The sequence below is a fragment of the Fusarium proliferatum genome (assembly GCF_900067095.1).
Source record: "Fusarium proliferatum ET1 genome assembly, contig: FPRO_scaffold009, whole genome shotgun sequence".
Taxonomy (NCBI): domain Eukaryota; kingdom Fungi; phylum Ascomycota; class Sordariomycetes; order Hypocreales; family Nectriaceae; genus Fusarium; species Fusarium proliferatum.
The window spans coordinates 433,652-449,899 of record NW_022194798.1 but is presented as its reverse complement, the minus strand read 5'-3'; the positions used below and the strand labels follow the sequence as shown (position 1 = coordinate 449,899).

The following is a 16,248-nucleotide window of genomic DNA, read 5'->3' as shown; positions in this document are numbered from 1 at the left end:
TTCTTGCAGTACACACCATTCTTTCAACCACGAATATTCACCATGTCCAATCACACAAAAATGGTCGACGGTGTCGTCGTCACAAACACTGACGTAAGTCACTGCTGATCTTCTCATTACAGCTCTCCCAGAAATATCTCACAGCTTACCAGGTTCGCCCTCCCCGAGACTGGACCAATGTGTATGATGAAATTGGTGGCGACATGCGCTGGAATGATGATTTGGAAGAGATGATTAAGGACCGGGGCCTTGACGGAGATGTCCAGCCTTTGTACGGCACAAGTTCCTATACGGGTGAAGCCATGTTCTTGATGCAAGTTGGCGGCAAGGACTTCTTCTTCTGGAATGCTCTCGACGACTCTATGTACCGTGTGAATGGGAACTTGACTCTCGAAAAGATTGTGGCAAGCCTTGATGACGAGGGTCTGAATGCATTTGACCTTGAAGAGATCTGAGAGTAGCTATCACCAGAAAACACCAGGAATCAATTGCTCCATAGCACTTGATCGCTTCAACCTTCTATTTCCATAAATCCTTATTGAATGCTTATGACGATATAGTTCTTGAAGCTCCTTCGGTGAAGGTTTCCGAACTATGTGCTCTGTATAGGTGGATAGATAAATTGAGCATCCACTGCATCAGCCTTTTGAAGTAGATATCTGCAGTTTTTGCAGGGGGGGATAATGAATTTGCAGCTGGTTTCATCATCATCGGCTGGCTGGTGCATGGCCTTTGGCGAGTAGTTAAGTTTCAACACATTGTCCCCAAGGAACTTGCTAGAAAGTGCCAAGCCATGAGCCTTGCCCCTCGAGTTCTTGGTCCAGGAGTCACTAAAGGTTTGTCAGAGATTTGGGCTTCATTCGGGACACGCTTTGATGGTGAACTCACAATACGTGAAGAAAGGGATATGTTTCTCCACAGTTGCCAAAATGCGTTCCTGCTATCGCGTTTTCCTCCAACGTGGGCGACCACCAGTAATCCCATTTTTCTCCAGCCTTGTCTATATAGTTCCATCCTTTCAGGAGGTCGAAACGAGTGTGCCGAAGTCTTATCTTCCATTTCCCTACCTGTTCTTCGTTGTTCCAATCAAATCCAGCCAGCGAGGACCCTAAAGCGAAGTAAACTTTATCCTCCTTACCTTTGATCCATGTGCACTGGAAAACAGCTGGCACAGCTCCAACGCCTCTTTTTCCTTTGTCTTTTTCTTCCGTAGTTGCCCTATTGCCTCCAATCTGGGCACACCATCGACCATATACCGCCGTCAGAGGAAGGAAGAATCTATCTTTATCAGCTCCATCCAACTCGGGTTGTAAGACCGATAAGATGAGACCGAGGAGATCATAGTGGTTCCAATATCGTGGGCTTGCGAGGGTTGTTTCGGAGCCTGGGATGCTCATGGTGTTTGTATGAGTCCAGTCGTCGTTAGGGTTCACATCAAACTTGGAGAATATGGGGCGCGGATCTCGAGTTGGCATACGGAAAATATGCTGATCGGGTCCATAGGCCTTCGAATCGGGATTACCTTTCTTATTGACAGGTTGATAGTTGTGTTCTACCTTCCAACCATCTGGGACCGGTTTATCCAAAGGACTACAGGGCCATAGGTTGTTAACAGAAACACTTGTCTCGTGGGGGAGAGGAGTAACTGACCAGAGAGAAAGAAATTGCTTATAGAGCAGTTTCAACGGTTCCGTCGTGCAACTCTCATGCAGGAATTTGTATATCTATCTCAACACGTCAGTTGGACTTCAAATTGTACTGCTTTGACCTTCAGACCCTTTCCCTTTTCCAGTTGTACATCTCAATCAGGCTCTCTCCACGGAACTTCAGATACTTTGGATCCAAGACATTGGTCATATTGCTGGTAATCGGTAGGAGAAATAAGAAGTTCAAGATACCTTGAGAACGTGCAACAATCACAGCGTAATAGGCAACCTCGATAATATAAGCACTAACTGTTTGCTCTCGCAAGTTTGCACTGATATTGACCTTATGTACCTTATCTGGCCATACCATTTTAGGCTTAGTCATTAGTATGTGACATCACCTGCCCGAGCCATGTATATAAATGTACCTCGATCATCACCTCTCCCATCACAGTCTCCTCTTCAACAACTCAACAATCACATTCTACTCCCGCACCCTCATAACACTTTCACACACACCTGCTACCCAAAATGAGTCAATACACCACAATTTCTAACGGCGTAGTGGTGACCGACAACGGGGTACATCATGACCTTCCCCTTCTTGCAGCCCAAGGTGACTGACCGGCAAAATTCTAGGTTCCACCCCCAGCCAACTGGGTCAATTCTTACGAGGACATGGGAGGGGACATGCTTTGGGGCCAAGGTGGTCAGATGGAAGATGAGGTACGGGGTCGTGGCATTGACGGAGATATCAGGCCTCACTACGGAATGGCACCCTACACGGGAGAAGCACTCTACCTTTTCGAGGTTGGTAGCGGCAAGTTCTTTTTCTTCAACGCCATTGATGGGTCCTTGCTGCAGATCAGGGATCAGAGTGACCTGAAGAGTATTGTGGATATCCTTGATGACGAGAACAAGGGCTTGCCCGCGCTTGACATTGAGGAAGTCTAGCTCCGTGATTGAGGAGCGCATGTAGATGAAATTCCATTCTCATCACAATAAACCAATCAGACAATTTCCATGCATTGTAATTCAAGAAAGAGGGGGAAAGTGGCTTCAACAACCAGCTACCTTGATTCCGTATCTCTTCCGCTCTTATCAGATTATGCAGTAAGATATCATATGCTAAACAATCAATATTCGACGCATACTAGTCCCGTTTGGTCCAAAATATCAATACTATGTCAAGCAGCGGCACGGCACGTTGTCGATGATAGGCTGGTATGAATCCTCTCTTATTGCCTCATGCTGGAGCTTTGACCTCTTGCTTCAGCTGAGATCATGGTTTAGGAAGAGATCTGCCAATATTTTTTGGTCGCCGATCATAAAAGCGGCATATTGGAGCGGGGTTCCAAGGCACTCAGGCCCCAAGTAGGAAATGGTATAGGCTATCAATAGGCTTGTTGACAGCTGAATTCCTACGTGTCCCGCACTAAGTGCAAAAGGGCAGCGCCTGCAGATACCGGCTTGGTCGTCACCCGGGGACTGACAAAGTCGGGATGCTGTTTTTGGTTCCTTGCTTTCCCTCAATAAAATATGGAGCATCACTGAGCGGCAAAGGAATCATCTGGCAGTGTAGTGGGTTAGGTCTGACGTAGTGAGCTTCCGCCAATCCTTCTCCGCGTGGCTTTGTATAGTAACCCCGCAAGAAACAACAGTTGCGTATGCATAACATCGCGATCTGAAGTGAAGGTGTTACTCTTATAATCACCAGCCAGTGGAATTATTAAGGCAAACCAATCGTATAAGCCGGCCATTGTGGCTATGAGTATTGGCATTGGGCTACACGATGCTAATATGATCTTTAAAACTTAGCATATCAGAGAAAACAGGAGCCAGAACGGTTGAAGGAAATGGGTCAAGGGAAGAGTGCGACACTTGAAAGTTGTCATATTTGTCTACAGGCTTTCCCTCGCTACCCTAGCAGAGTTCTCCTCAACCGTTGCTTTGGCTTGCCAAGCGTTTTCAAGTTGATTACCTGTAATTGCCGGCCTTTCTAAAGTGCCACTGGACGCTCAATTGCCCGTCGCAGCTGTCGCGACATGGTCAGCCGCCCGCGACCAAGCTCTGTGAAACCGTGACAGTTTGTGTGAGCTGAGAGGCCACCATAGCTGCAGCTGGCCGGATGCTCCGCCTCAAGACTTTTGGTGGTTTGAAATGAACATAGGAATAGATGTCAACACCAGGGTCTATAGCTAATATATAGTATTTAGTCCTTAGTAACAGTAGTTAACTAAAATTACTACGATGTGCAGACAGTCCCAGAAAGCCCTTAGCCATTCCATATATCCTGACTCTCCAAAAGAGGTGCAATCTTAATTACAACCTTGGGCATTCGGTTTGCTATTCAGGCGTGCGTCAAATCATTCTTTACAGACCCTTAACATATTCCTTCTCCGCAGCGATAATCTTCTGCGCAGCTGTCTCGGCGATACCGTACACAGCTGTCTGAACATGGCCTGACAGCTGGACAGGAATAATACTGGCATCAACCACACGGAGGTTCTTCGTGCCATAAACCTTCAAGTTCGAGTCGACAACACCACCGTCCTTCTTAGGAAGCATTGCACACGTACCGACCGGATGGTAGAAACTGTTGACTGTCTTGACGACCCAGTCACGTAATTGTGCATCTGTCCTCTTCCCTAGGCCCGGTTCAAACTCTGCAGCCCATACGGATCGCAAAGGCTCCGTCTCGGCGACTTTGCGGGCAAACCTAGCACCTTCAATCAGTGCTTGTATGTCGTACTCGTTATTGAGATAGTTCAGGTCGATAATCGGCTTGCTCTTTACATCTTGCCCATTGATATGAACACTGCCGCGACTCATGGGATGCATAATGGAGGAGAAGATGGTGATGAAGTTGGGGGAAGTGCCAGGATAGCCCTGAGCACCAACATAGTTGGCTTCTAGGAGGAGCTCCAGCTGGGGAATAGAAGCATCGCTCAGATACTCGAGCTTCTTTTTGTCCACGACAGTTCCATTGATAGCGAAGCCGTCTTTCGCAAGTTGATTCATCTTTCTTCCTACAGAATCGCTGACCTGTGCCCAGGTGAGAAAGGCGTAGGCACTGCTAGTATAGTCATACCATGACACCTTGTTCTCAAGCCATAGGTTGAACTGCTCCTTCGCCAACGCACCCTCGGGTTTGAAGATCATTTGATCGAAGGACTCGTAACCTTCCTTCAGGATGTATGTATTGGAGGTTCGAAGGTGGTCTTGGTAATTTTCGCCGACGCCTCGAAGGTCGACCAATTGTTTTACTTTCGCTTTGGCAAGAACCTCGGCTTGTCCAATTCCAGACATCTCGAGCAGCCCCGGACTCTGGATAGAACCTGCCGAAAGGATAACCTCCCTGCGGGCCTTGATCGTAGAGCCATCTTGGAGAGCGACACCAGTAGCAATTAAGCCCTTGCTCTTCTTAGAGGAAAAGAGAACCTTAGCAACATGGGCATTCGTCTTGACTTCCAGATTAAGCCCAGCCTTTGGCAGGTAGCTGTTGGCACTGTATGAGCGGGTGTAGTTGGTCACGTCAATATTGGTGGGTTGGAACATAACTCCAACAGGGTTTCCACCAAGAGATCCTCCGTCATTGATCGGGACGCCCAGCTTATTGACCGTAGACTGCCATGGCTTCAAAACATCCGGGATGATGCGATTGTAAGTAGAGCTAATGGGACCAGAGCGACCATGGACATCGCCATCGCTGCCTGTGAAGTTCTCAGACTTCTTCATACCATGAATCATGACGTCCCAGTTCCAGCCTGGACTTCCAAGCCCACTCCAGGCGTCGTATTCAGCCGACGTAGCTCGGTCGTAGCAAAGGAAGTTCATAGCAGATGAGCCGCCAAGAACCTTGCCGCGGTTGACGCTAATGGATCGCCCATTAAGGCCGGGCTGGGCGATAGAACTAAAGTTCCAGTCGAGCGATGAACCCAGAATTGAACCGCGCATCCCGGGTACGTTAATACGCACATCGTCGAGAGCTTCTGGGCCTGCTTCTAGAAGAAGAATTTTAGACTTGGGGAGGCCAAGGCTCAGGCGGGTGGCGAGGGCTCCTCCAGCTGTGCCACCGCCTACAATGATCTAGTTATCAATAATGTTAGCGATGCTTGGGTGAATGCCCTAATGAGTAAATACTTACATAGTCATAGGTCTCGGTAGCAGCGATGGCTGTCACAAAGCCTGATATGATCCAGGTGCAGAGCTGCATATTTGGTCTCAACAGTACAATTAAGCTTGAGAAGTAAAGAGACTTGGGCCCGCTGCCTCGACATCTCAACTTTCTTCAGTCATTTTGTACCTGTAGACCCCTTGCTGCGTGACCATAGTCCCTGCATTACCCCATGTTGACGAACCCCGCCGGATATTCGAGCTGCCTAATTTACCATCGCAATCATACCCTGAGACCCTTCGGCTCCCTCCTGGACCGAAGACACAGAAGTTATGCCCACATTAGGTAAAGCCCGGTGAGGCGCCAAGAACAACAATACATGTTCAGAGGCATATAATAGGCAGAAAACTAAGTTTTGGGTATATTGCAAATTGCAGCTTATGCTTGCTAAAATCTTACCTTACGATTGTTATGTATGGCGATTCAGTACTCGGTTAAAATCCAGGAAGTCCTCTCTGTTTCTCCTGCTTTATCTCAAAATGCTTGCGAATAAAGCAAATTTAACAGATTTCAACTTTTATTAAGCAGGCCAATGGTAGGTACGCCCTAAAGTATACCGCAAATAGAATGATTATTCCTTCTTACTCCCTTACACAATCACCGTTTAGCCTAATAGGGCTGGGAAGATCAGGAAGCCAATCGCATTGCAATTGCAAGCATTCATTCAGACCCTGTAGAACATCTGGTACACCGCCTCGGCCTCAGTCAGCGCGCTAAGGCTATCTCGGAGGCCTGCCTTAACAAGGGGTCAAACGCCGCAAGGAAGACACATGGAAGGGAAAGCGTAATAAGCAACACTGAGGCGGAGCTAGAGGCATACAAGATAGCTGTCAGCAGATGTATGATGTAGCTGGACAGGAGCAAGAGTAGTGGGAGGATTAGGGTAAGGCTTGGCTTACTATATCAGAACCTAACTTCAATATAAGTAATACGAATATTATAAAAGTGATATATATAGCTATAGATAAAGTCTTGACTTATCACTAAAAGCCCAGCCTCTATCACGTAATAGAACAAATTATTAAAATTATTTATTGTTAAAAAGTATGGTTCTTTTAATTAAAATATTATATAAGGCTTATCTTATATAGTTAATCCTCTCTGATTAAGCTCTATTCGTAACAGTCTTTTCCCAAAGCTCCTCTATAGATTCTCGACCAGCAGTCCCCATTGGCCATGCTACCCTTCGTAGCGTCCCCTTTGCTTGTGACCAAGCCACGATACCCAAAGTCGTTGCTTGCTGCTTCAAAACATCCGCAAAGAACTTTCTGGCTGACAGCAGTCCTCTGTCTTGCTCGTTGTGTTTCAGGGCACGCAAAGAAGCTATGAGCCCGGCCAATGTCTGCCACAGTATAAACGCTTCGTTCTTCAAGGTCCCTACCCGGTTGAGAACCTTTGCTACATCGTGTTGCAGCAATGTAACGGCGTATTTGTGAATGCGTTTGTCGACGTACTCCAACGCCCCGAGAACGTCTTGCATGTAAAAGATAGAGGCGATAGTCAATCCGCACCATGGTCCGACGAATGATGATGGAGTCATATCGTGAGTCTCCTCCTTCTTTCCCGGTACGGAAATAGATTCGATATGTGCTGTGACATATTCTCCCAGTACCCTTGATGCGGGACCTCTCCGCCAAAACCCGTCGAACTTTCCATCAGCTGTCTCTTTACCTGTATCTTTGAATATACGATCCTGCGCAGCCGTAAAGTCTCGTATAGAGTTGATGATAACTTGTCCGTCTGCGTTATTGAGCCGTGCTCCCTGCGGCAGTGGGCAGAAGAAGAACGGAAACAGACGAATAGCTTGTAGTTTAAGATCCAGGTTCTCCATCGCCTCGCTCATGTGCCATGTATGCGATAGCTTGAGAAGATCTCGACCCGGTACAACATCGAGACTCCTGCCGTGGCCGCCAGTTCGACAGATTCCACTCAGTAAGCTCTTGAGGCCGGTGATGTAGACATAGGACCTATGATAATATGTTAGAAAGAAGGACGAGACGTCGACATAGATGTGTTTGTGGCGACTTACATGACGAAATAACGGTTAGCTAGTTCTCGGTCAGTGGAACAACAATCAGAACGAGTCGGGTCACTTTTATCAGGTCGGGCAGTTTCAATCAACGCCAGAATGCCACTGATGTGAGTCTCGGCAGCAACGAGCTCTCCATGACACGCCTAGCCTCTCATTTAGCAATGTAATCCTGAAAGGGAGCGTATAGTAGGGTGGCTCACCTCTGTGAAAGCCAAGGTGGCCATTTCTCTAATAATCGCAGCTTCGAGTTTATAGTCTCCTGATGCGATCCAACGATTGATGACACGCATGACCTCAATTTTGTGATATAAGAAGGTGGACTCGAATGTAGCGAGGTCGCCGAATTGGAAAGAGAAATGCATGCCGGCCATGAGGATGGCACTTCGGAGTCCACATGGGTTATCTATCATACGCGCGAGACTATTTTGGTGAGCTTGAGCGACAGATGTCGGGATCGACAGGTATACTAACTATTCCGTACCAGGCACCTTTTGTGTCGTCTTCAGTGTCCGGCTTGATTCAAACACTAAATTGAGTCAGCGAGCCCACAAGTATACGGCTGTTCATGGCAACTGACAGTATTGAAACAACTCGTGAGATTTGAGCGGCATGGCAACAGCCAGCCTGTTAAACCCTGTATCATGATTCAGGCGACTTAATCGAGGAGGAACATTGGTCTTCCTCAAGCAAGTCATCTCCTTAGGCTTTGACGGCTGCTCAATCTCCCAGGGCGTTTGATCCCACGGACGAGCCTCCTTCTGCTGCGCCCTTCGTTCTCTCAATGGAATCTTCGGGGGCGCATAAACGCAGGTTCTCTGACCCTTGACACAATTGTGACTACATTTTCTCCATTAGAGCCAGATCCCAGCTTACAGTGGGGGCCAAGGATTCAGGATCGCCATACCATTGCGGTCGCTGCTCGTCACATCTTTTCCGGCGGGTCCGGCAATTGGAGCAGCCTGTTCGACTTCGAGTGTGGAACTGCCGTACTCTAGAGTCCGTTTCTGGCGTCGTTGAGTTCTCTTTCTCTGAACTTGAAGACATTTTCTTGGGATTTATTGAAGAGATAAGGATGATAATTGAGTCAGCCTGACAGGGCGTCGGCGACGGAGACAAGGTGGCGCGTCAGCACTAACCCCGTGTTTGAGGTGATTACTCAGCTTCCTAGGTAGGCCAGCCAATCAAAGGATTTACGGAAATAATTTGAGGTTTGGAGCCGAGATCTTGACTCGAGGGAGACTAACCTAGACCACTGGATTGGGAAGCACAACGCAATGCCTTTCGCGTAATGTAATAGGACTCTTTACTTATTGGATCATTGGTTGAATCACATAAAATGTCTGATAATCGGTACAACATTCAGATAGGCGTAGTATCTTCCCTTTGTGGCTTTGGTAGTATCAAATCCGTATCTATTTATAGAAATGCGATTCGCTTGTTCAAGCATCAACATCACTCGCGATCCAATATCATCCCGCGGCTCTCTCCGCTAAAATTGTTCAGACACCTTCCCGGGAAGTAGCTTTCCCTTCCAATCCCGTCTCTCTATACGAGATGCTGACCTCCTGCGTCCTCATAATATTGCCTTTGGTAGAGCCCTGGAGAAGTATTGCCTCGTCACTATCGTTTTTACTAGCTAGTATGCTCGCTTCAATCTTTGTCAGGTTGCCCCCCTTCCCATCTTCAGTCGTGTTACCTCTAAGAGAACCAAGAGGATAGGCGGAGTTATTCGCGTAAATCGAGTCATCGTGTTGTTGATAGCCTGCGGAACTCGATTCGTGGTTTCGGATCTTCCTGTAGAGCGGGCGTAAGGCTGGCAGGGTGAGGCAGACGATGGTGGCTGTGACTTCGCTGGCGGTCCAGATGGCCGAGTCAGAGATAGCGTCTATTATCGCACTACTTAGCTCCTGCGCTTCCGTTGCTGTGACGATCGCACTTACAGAGGTAATCTTTGGAGTTGCTCAGAGAGGTTAATCCAGTTGTTCTGAAGACTCCACAGATACCAGCGCTATATCTTGTCAGCTCTCATATAGTCAACTCGATAGGTGTATTAACTCACAAGACGCCCATACTGAGCGACAGGCAGATGGTGCGCCGTTCTTTGGGCTTCATGTTGAGGCCGTGGAGGGCAATCCATGGGAAGCCAGCTAGGATAAAGTCCATTGCGGCAGCATAGGCTTGAAACAAGGTCAGAAGGTAGCGAGAACAGATACCGGGGTTTAGACTAACAGCAGTATGTGATAGCAACAATAGTCAGGCTAAGATGACAGACCCTCTGATCGGCTAGCTCGGGGTTCCAGATAGACTCGGCCGGGGTACACTGGGCGAAGACGGTAACGGCTAGGAAAATACTCATGATGACCATCGACACAGCGCAAAACCATAGAAACCAACGATGCCTATAACATATTGCGTTAGTGGTCACACATTGCTCGAGGGCTATTAGACATACCAAGGCTTCATAACAATGCGAAGCAAGAACATAGCGACAGACACTTTACCCATCCCCGTAGCGAGAGCAACAAAGACCTGTCCAATAAGAATGTACAGCATCGCATGCGCGAACTGCGGAACCTCGAGGTCTTCATAATGCTGCCCCATGCCATGAACTGCCGCAACAGTCGTAAACACGGTGAACCCAGTGTTTAGGACCTATTACATATTAGAGTTCTGTCCCTTGCGTCAAGCGAATGCACATACCAGTGTCGAAATGAGACAGACATCGTCCCACCCAACAGACCCTCGAATAAAGGAACGCGTATAAATCCGAAGGCCTATCAGAGCGATACTCAATGCGATTTGGGCCCAGAATACTCCAATTAGTAGACCGCCCTTGCCTCCAACTCCAGCTTCTTTGTACATCTTATGCGGCCTCGCTGTTAAAGAACGCTGTTGAAAAACAGACAATTACAAAGGCGGAAGCGAAACAAGAACAATGAACGACGTGGAAAGAACAACTCGAATGCGGAAGCCTTCGTTAAAAGATTGTGGTTGTTTTATTTCCATGCGTGCTCGCCCCTATAACCGGACATTACTCGCGGCGCGGGATGATCAGAGGGGTCGTGGCTTGAAGTAGGATTTTAGAGCCAACAAATTCCCCTACGTTAGTAAAAAATGTCCTTCTGGGGGCTGTATTAGAGTTCATTAGTGTATCGGTTACAAGCATCCCGCCGCTATCAAGGACTGCGGGTGCTTGGCTCGGGTTAGTGAACACCGGGGAGGCTGCCGGGACGGGATGGGAGTGTCGTCCGATTGGGGTCGCACCAACGATTCTGCCGAGGCGGGAACTCTTACATACGCCTAATCTCGTTGCCTTGGTCAGCCCTGCGGTCTAGACTCGCCCTACGCGGAGAAGATCATCGTTGGCACTGACTTGCCCTTTATTTGTAAGGTGCGGTTACTTGATTCCCGAATTTGCTTATCAGCCACATCATCAGCTTATTGAAAACGCTCAGATACTAATGCAATGCCTCTGTTGCTTTTCAGGGTCACGGACGCTTGTATGCTGGGTCTTGAAATGAGGTGAGGGGGGCGATTCTTGGTGGGCCGCCTATATTTACTTCTGTGACGGAGACTGTCGCATTGTGATGGGGCTAAAAGGCCTGTAAGAACTAGTTAGTGCACTTGGCGGTCGTGTAGGAAGAGGACCTATGTTGCAGCGAGACAGCATTCTAGCTAATAGTGACAAAGCTGAATCCAGGGTTGGTGAAACGGAATAGCTGCTTCTTGAGAGGTAAGAAAATAAAGAGTTAGTCATTGTAGCATTGAAGATGCGTAAGGCCAGGAAAGGGGCCTGCAGATGGTCCGGAATACGAATATGCACGAAAGCTATCATAGATAAACCTGACGAACCATGCGTAGGACCCTTGAACTGCATCACTGCATGAACGTGGTGATTGACCCAGTGCCATGGGCTCTGAATCTTTCTCGGTATCGAGTATATCCTTGATGAACGCTTACGATTTGACTTTTAAGCTTCTATACAAATAACACCTATACCTAGGAGCGAACTCCCGATCGAAAAGGCAACTGTCATCGCAGCAGCCATTATTTCGCGGTCCTTTGCAAATGGGTTGTGTCTAGCAGTTTGAGCAGTGGACACGAGAGTCCTCCTTTTTTGGCAGACACATCTACTTGGCAGTCGGGAAGCATACCCTCGACATTGTACATCGGACATCCATTCCCTGTGGACGGCACATTCGAGTAACATCTGTTCGATAAACTCACCACTAATAGCACACACATTACTCCTTACTATTGCCCCTGATGTTGCTATTTGTGCATAATCGGTCGTCAACCCACCTCGTCTTGGTACAAATCCTTCCCTGAATCAAATTCGGATCGGCGTCGAAGACTCTGTCACATATCGCAGTGCAGTGCCGGGTTTGTTTTCGGCAGAATCTTGCCGATGTGCATCGGGTACAGCAATAGTGTGCTGATGTTGGGAGATGGTGTTTCCAGGATGTTGGTGAACTCAACTTAGCTCACGGCTCACATCACGCGCCTCACATCAATAGTGCTTATCCGGGCGCATTGATGGTGCTTTGTTGATGCCCAGTTTGCTGTTGGAGTGCAGGACCAAGGACCTTAAATGTCTGCACAAAGCTGTGTTTACGATGATGCCAAAAATCGTGTAAAGAACGCTTCTTATTCTCTTCCCATTCCGCAACACACGGATTCTTTCCCGAACACATGAGGGTAGTTCCTTGCCTCCAGAAGCTTGGCAAGCTATTCCATCTCGTAATTCGATCAGTCCAGGACATGAACTAAGCGCCGGTCCTTAGTCTCAGGTATGAGCATGAGTCGCCAGAGACCCTTGAGGCCAGGGCTGCTGGTCGAAATGCATCGGTAGTTGGGTGATCAGCCGCTCTTTGACTGTCCTCGCCGCAACATTGCATGCATAAGGAAAGGGGCAGCCCGTTTTTGGGCCACTCATAGGGGGATGGCGTTATTAACCATGATTGTAAGGTTTAGCCACGCAACGGAGATCCGCCCTGAAATATGTCTCAGAACAGGGGATCAGGGTTGACAAAGTCGGAATCTCCGTGAGATGCCGCCTGAGTATCCCTGTCAAGGATCCACGTGACCGGAATCTCCGTGATAGCATGCTGGATTCCGATATGTGAAGGACCCAGGCCAATCTTCAACAACGCATCTAATAAAAGAATCTTTACAGTCGTTGATCACACAATAAACTTGCTTTGATTGATTCTATAATGAAAGTTATAACTAACTGGTTCATCTTGCTATAGTGTTATGCTCTGCTCGGCTTGACCTTGTAAACAGCATTTTCAACTGCAACGGATCCATCCCCGTCGACAAACCAACGCAACTCACTGACAAAAGCGGAGCGTTCTACCCATTTTAGGTCAGGATGGCTGGTCTCAATAATAGGAGATCCCAGCCATTCATTCTCTCCAAACTCAAGTGTTCGAGCCTTGGGTCCCCTAGTGAAGACCTCCATCCACTTTTCATCGATCTGTAGAACGCCCTTGAAATGGATGTAAATACCGTGACCTTCTTTGGATCGGAATTGAACGCGGACATCAAGATGTCCGGTGTTTGTGTCAGGGTCACGCTAATGAATGGTTAGTGTTTATCTTGCTGTACTCTGTATTGGAGGTGGGCTTACCAGGATCCAATCAGCGCCGCCAGGGAGGAGATCTGCCTCAAGGCCACTGCCTTTGATGTTGCCGTGCGTCAGGAAAGCAACAATGCGGTGGTTGTTGCCCTTGGCTTCAGGGATGACGAGGGCTTTGTCCGGGGATGTATACATCCTCATTGTGAATACGTGCTCAAGCGAAGGTGTCATGGTAGCAACTTGTGGTGCTGGTAATCTAGATTCTGTAGTTGATGTGAGATTCGAGAAACCTTTCTCTGATTCAATAACTGTCAAGACTTTAGTGAGCTCTCTGACAAGATATTTTGTCTATGCCGTGTGTCGCCTTTTTACAGGGCCTATGGACTCAACGGGCTTGACTACATGTCATGCTCGTGATTGACCATTGCAGGTTGCTTATATCATCATTTTCACTCATTCATGGCGCTTATGGTTTGTTCAAACGGGGTTCTGAGTAATAATTTTCTGGTCACCTCATTGTCGATAAGAGCGAGTAGAAATGGTGATTGCTGATCTCCACTTCAATGCGTCTGGCCAATGAACCGTGGTTTTTCATAGAAGTGGGAGACGGCCTGGTCACTAAGCACCTGCGCGTAATCAGAGAATGGCATACAAAGGCTTCATGGATTATATACAGAATTTAGGGATTGGGATTGCATCACCTTCTAGCACTCGCCTAGGTTTCCTACGTCTCAATCAGTGATGCGCTGATGTCAAAAGAAAGAAATGTTGCTCGTGAGATAAGATAAGCTATCTTATCAATCTCTGGTCAGCTGTTGAGCATCAGTAGTTTTGTGACACCTCATAGTTCACATCCGTAGCCGACTAAAAATTAGTAATGCAAGTGAAAAAGCTATGATTCAAACCAAGGTCCCAGATATAATTTGACTTCGTCAACAAGGCTCGCTAAACTTGGCCGTATCGATGTTGCATCCAAGGCATGCATATCAGTAATCAGCTCCGAGAAACAATGTGGAGCCAGCTCGTCTTGTCGGCTTTCCACGTAAAACAGACGCCCACTATTCCAGTAACCAATAAAGCTGCAGCTAAGGTGCACTTGGAATTTCCTCGGCGTTCGCATGATATCGCGATTTGAAAGCAGATATGACCTACTCAGGAGAATGTATGTTAGTAATTCATCGATTGTTAATCAATGAAAGAAGGCAATCAGTGCGTATATATACAGGCAGTAAGTACTAATACACACAATCGAACTGCATCACAAGATCGCAAGGACACTTCTACTTTTCACGCTTATTCATTTATCCCACTAGACTATAGTTGGCACATCTACGCTAAACCAGGATGACCTCACAGACCTCTAAGCTGTTCAAGCCAATCCAGGTCGGCGCTCTTGATCTACAGCATCGGATCGTCCTAGCACCCTTGACTCGTGGCCGTGCTGATTCAGCTGGCGTTCCCGCTACCTACGCCGCGGATTATTACTCCCAGCGCGCTACACGTACGGTCTCACAGTGCCTCCACGACTGGAGAAAGTATACTAATTATGACTGCTAGCTGGTGGCTTGTTGATCACAGAAGGGACCTTCATCTCCCTTGAGGCATCAGGGCGCCCTTTCTCACCGGGGATTTATTCCAAAGAGCAGATTGCCGCTTGGAAACACGTCACTGATGCAGTCCATGCCAAAGGAGCTTTTATCCTCTGTCAGCTCTGGGCTCTTGGGTGAGCTAGCCCCTCGTTTCTGGTTGTCATTTTGTCCGCTGACACTACTTTAGACGTATTGCCGAACCAGATCTAGTCCCTGCTGTTCTCAGCCCCGGCTCACAACCATTCTTCGAAGACAATGATGTCACACGAAAGATTCCGGATAACTTCACTGTCATGAGCGAAGCTGATATTGATGACTTTGTGGAGTATTACCGACAAGCGGCTTTGAACGCTATGGAGGCTGGTTTCGACGGCATCGAGATTCATGGCGCCAATGGATACGTAAGCACTCATGTTCGAAGTGATAGGTTTGATGGCTGACAGACAACTTGTAGCTTATTGATCAGTTTGTGAGTATTTGCTTTTACTTAGGATGTGGAATAGGTCTGACAGTACCATAGCTCCAATCAACCAGCAACGACAGAACAGACCAATACGGCGGCAGTGTCGAGAATCGCATCCGCTTCCCCCTCCGCGTCGTCAATGCAGTCAGCGACGCCATCGGCCCCGAGCGCATCGGTATCCGCATGTCACCATTCACGCGCTTTCAAGGAATGCGAGAAGCCGAACCGCTATCACTCTTCGTTCCTTGGGCGCAAGCTATTGTAGACGCTCAACCCCATATCGCGTACATTCACGCCATCGAGCCTCGAGCAGATGGGTCGATGGATACACCTGAGCATTTACGCAAGGTCGAGGATACTTTAGCGCCTATCAGAGAAGTAGCTACCCGTGCTGGTGTGCAGTTTATTGTGGCCGGGGGATATACGCCTGAGAAGGCACTGCAGCATACTAGTGAGACAGATGACCTCGTGGCCTTTGGGCGTCACTTCATTCGTAAGCGCCCCGTTCGTATGCGTTTCTTCTGTTTGCTGATATTTCTGATGCAGCCAACCCTGACCTCCCTGCGAGAATCAAGAATGGCTGGTCGTTGACCAAGTACGATCGCTCCGTCTTCTACGAGGTCAACGAGGTTGGATATAGCGAGTGAGCTAGCCCACTATCTATGTACCTTTGAACACATGGCTAATAAATTCCTTATAGCTACCCGGCTTACATATTTGATTAGGCGACGTGAGCACTCCCATATAGTCTCAAGGCTTA

The 16,248-nt window shown here is 47.9% G+C and overlaps 8 protein-coding genes across 8 annotated transcripts; 3 read left to right on the top strand and 5 right to left on the bottom strand.

Moving 5' to 3' along the window:
- Nucleotides 1–42: 42 nt before the first annotated feature.
- FPRO_15658 (uncharacterized protein) lies at nt 43–455 on the top strand (the record flags this gene model as incomplete). The annotated part of the gene is made up of 2 exons (XM_031219998.1): nt 43–93; nt 153–455. The coding sequence occupies 2 exons, from the start codon at nt 43–45 to the stop codon at nt 453–455; spliced, it is 354 nt and encodes a 117-aa protein (XP_031085701.1).
- Nucleotides 456–592: 137 nt separating this feature from the next.
- FPRO_15659 (uncharacterized protein) lies at nt 593–1,857 on the bottom strand (the record flags this gene model as incomplete). Its single annotated transcript, XM_031219997.1, has 4 exons — nt 593–830; nt 889–1,590; nt 1,651–1,724; nt 1,777–1,857. 4 exons carry the CDS (start codon nt 1,855–1,857, stop codon nt 593–595), a joined length of 1,095 nt encoding a protein of 364 aa, XP_031085700.1.
- Nucleotides 1,858–2,177: 320 nt separating this feature from the next.
- Nucleotides 2,178–2,600, top strand: FPRO_15660 (uncharacterized protein; the record flags this gene model as incomplete). Its single annotated transcript, XM_031219996.1, has 2 exons — nt 2,178–2,228; nt 2,286–2,600. 2 exons carry the CDS (start codon nt 2,178–2,180, stop codon nt 2,598–2,600), a joined length of 366 nt encoding a protein of 121 aa, XP_031085699.1.
- A 1,419-nt stretch (nt 2,601–4,019) lies between these two features.
- FPRO_15661 (uncharacterized protein) lies at nt 4,020–5,862 on the bottom strand (the record flags this gene model as incomplete). Its single annotated transcript, XM_031219995.1, has 2 exons — nt 4,020–5,735; nt 5,794–5,862. 2 exons carry the CDS (start codon nt 5,860–5,862, stop codon nt 4,020–4,022), a joined length of 1,785 nt encoding a protein of 594 aa, XP_031085698.1.
- A 1,066-nt stretch (nt 5,863–6,928) lies between these two features.
- On the bottom strand, nt 6,929–8,899 carry FPRO_15662 (uncharacterized protein; the record flags this gene model as incomplete). Its single annotated transcript, XM_031219994.1, has 6 exons — nt 6,929–7,790; nt 7,853–7,998; nt 8,056–8,275; nt 8,327–8,381; nt 8,433–8,676; nt 8,729–8,899. The coding sequence occupies 6 exons, from the start codon at nt 8,897–8,899 to the stop codon at nt 6,929–6,931; spliced, it is 1,698 nt and encodes a 565-aa protein (XP_031085697.1).
- Nucleotides 8,900–9,354: 455 nt separating this feature from the next.
- On the bottom strand, nt 9,355–10,717 carry FPRO_15663 (uncharacterized protein; the record flags this gene model as incomplete). The annotated part of the gene is made up of 6 exons (XM_031219993.1): nt 9,355–9,740; nt 9,796–9,863; nt 9,915–10,032; nt 10,085–10,254; nt 10,308–10,507; nt 10,556–10,717. The coding sequence occupies 6 exons, from the start codon at nt 10,715–10,717 to the stop codon at nt 9,355–9,357; spliced, it is 1,104 nt and encodes a 367-aa protein (XP_031085696.1).
- Nucleotides 10,718–13,109: 2,392 nt separating this feature from the next.
- On the bottom strand, nt 13,110–13,667 carry FPRO_15664 (uncharacterized protein; the record flags this gene model as incomplete). The annotated part of the gene is made up of 2 exons (XM_031219991.1): nt 13,110–13,433; nt 13,488–13,667. The coding sequence occupies 2 exons, from the start codon at nt 13,665–13,667 to the stop codon at nt 13,110–13,112; spliced, it is 504 nt and encodes a 167-aa protein (XP_031085695.1).
- Nucleotides 13,668–14,780: 1,113 nt separating this feature from the next.
- Nucleotides 14,781–16,213, top strand: FPRO_15665 (putative NADPH2 dehydrogenase chain OYE2; the record flags this gene model as incomplete). Its single annotated transcript, XM_031219990.1, has 7 exons — nt 14,781–14,937; nt 14,994–15,159; nt 15,213–15,426; nt 15,480–15,494; nt 15,546–15,981; nt 16,035–16,131; nt 16,189–16,213. 7 exons carry the CDS (start codon nt 14,781–14,783, stop codon nt 16,211–16,213), a joined length of 1,110 nt encoding a protein of 369 aa, XP_031085694.1.
- Nucleotides 16,214–16,248: the final 35 nt, after the last annotated feature.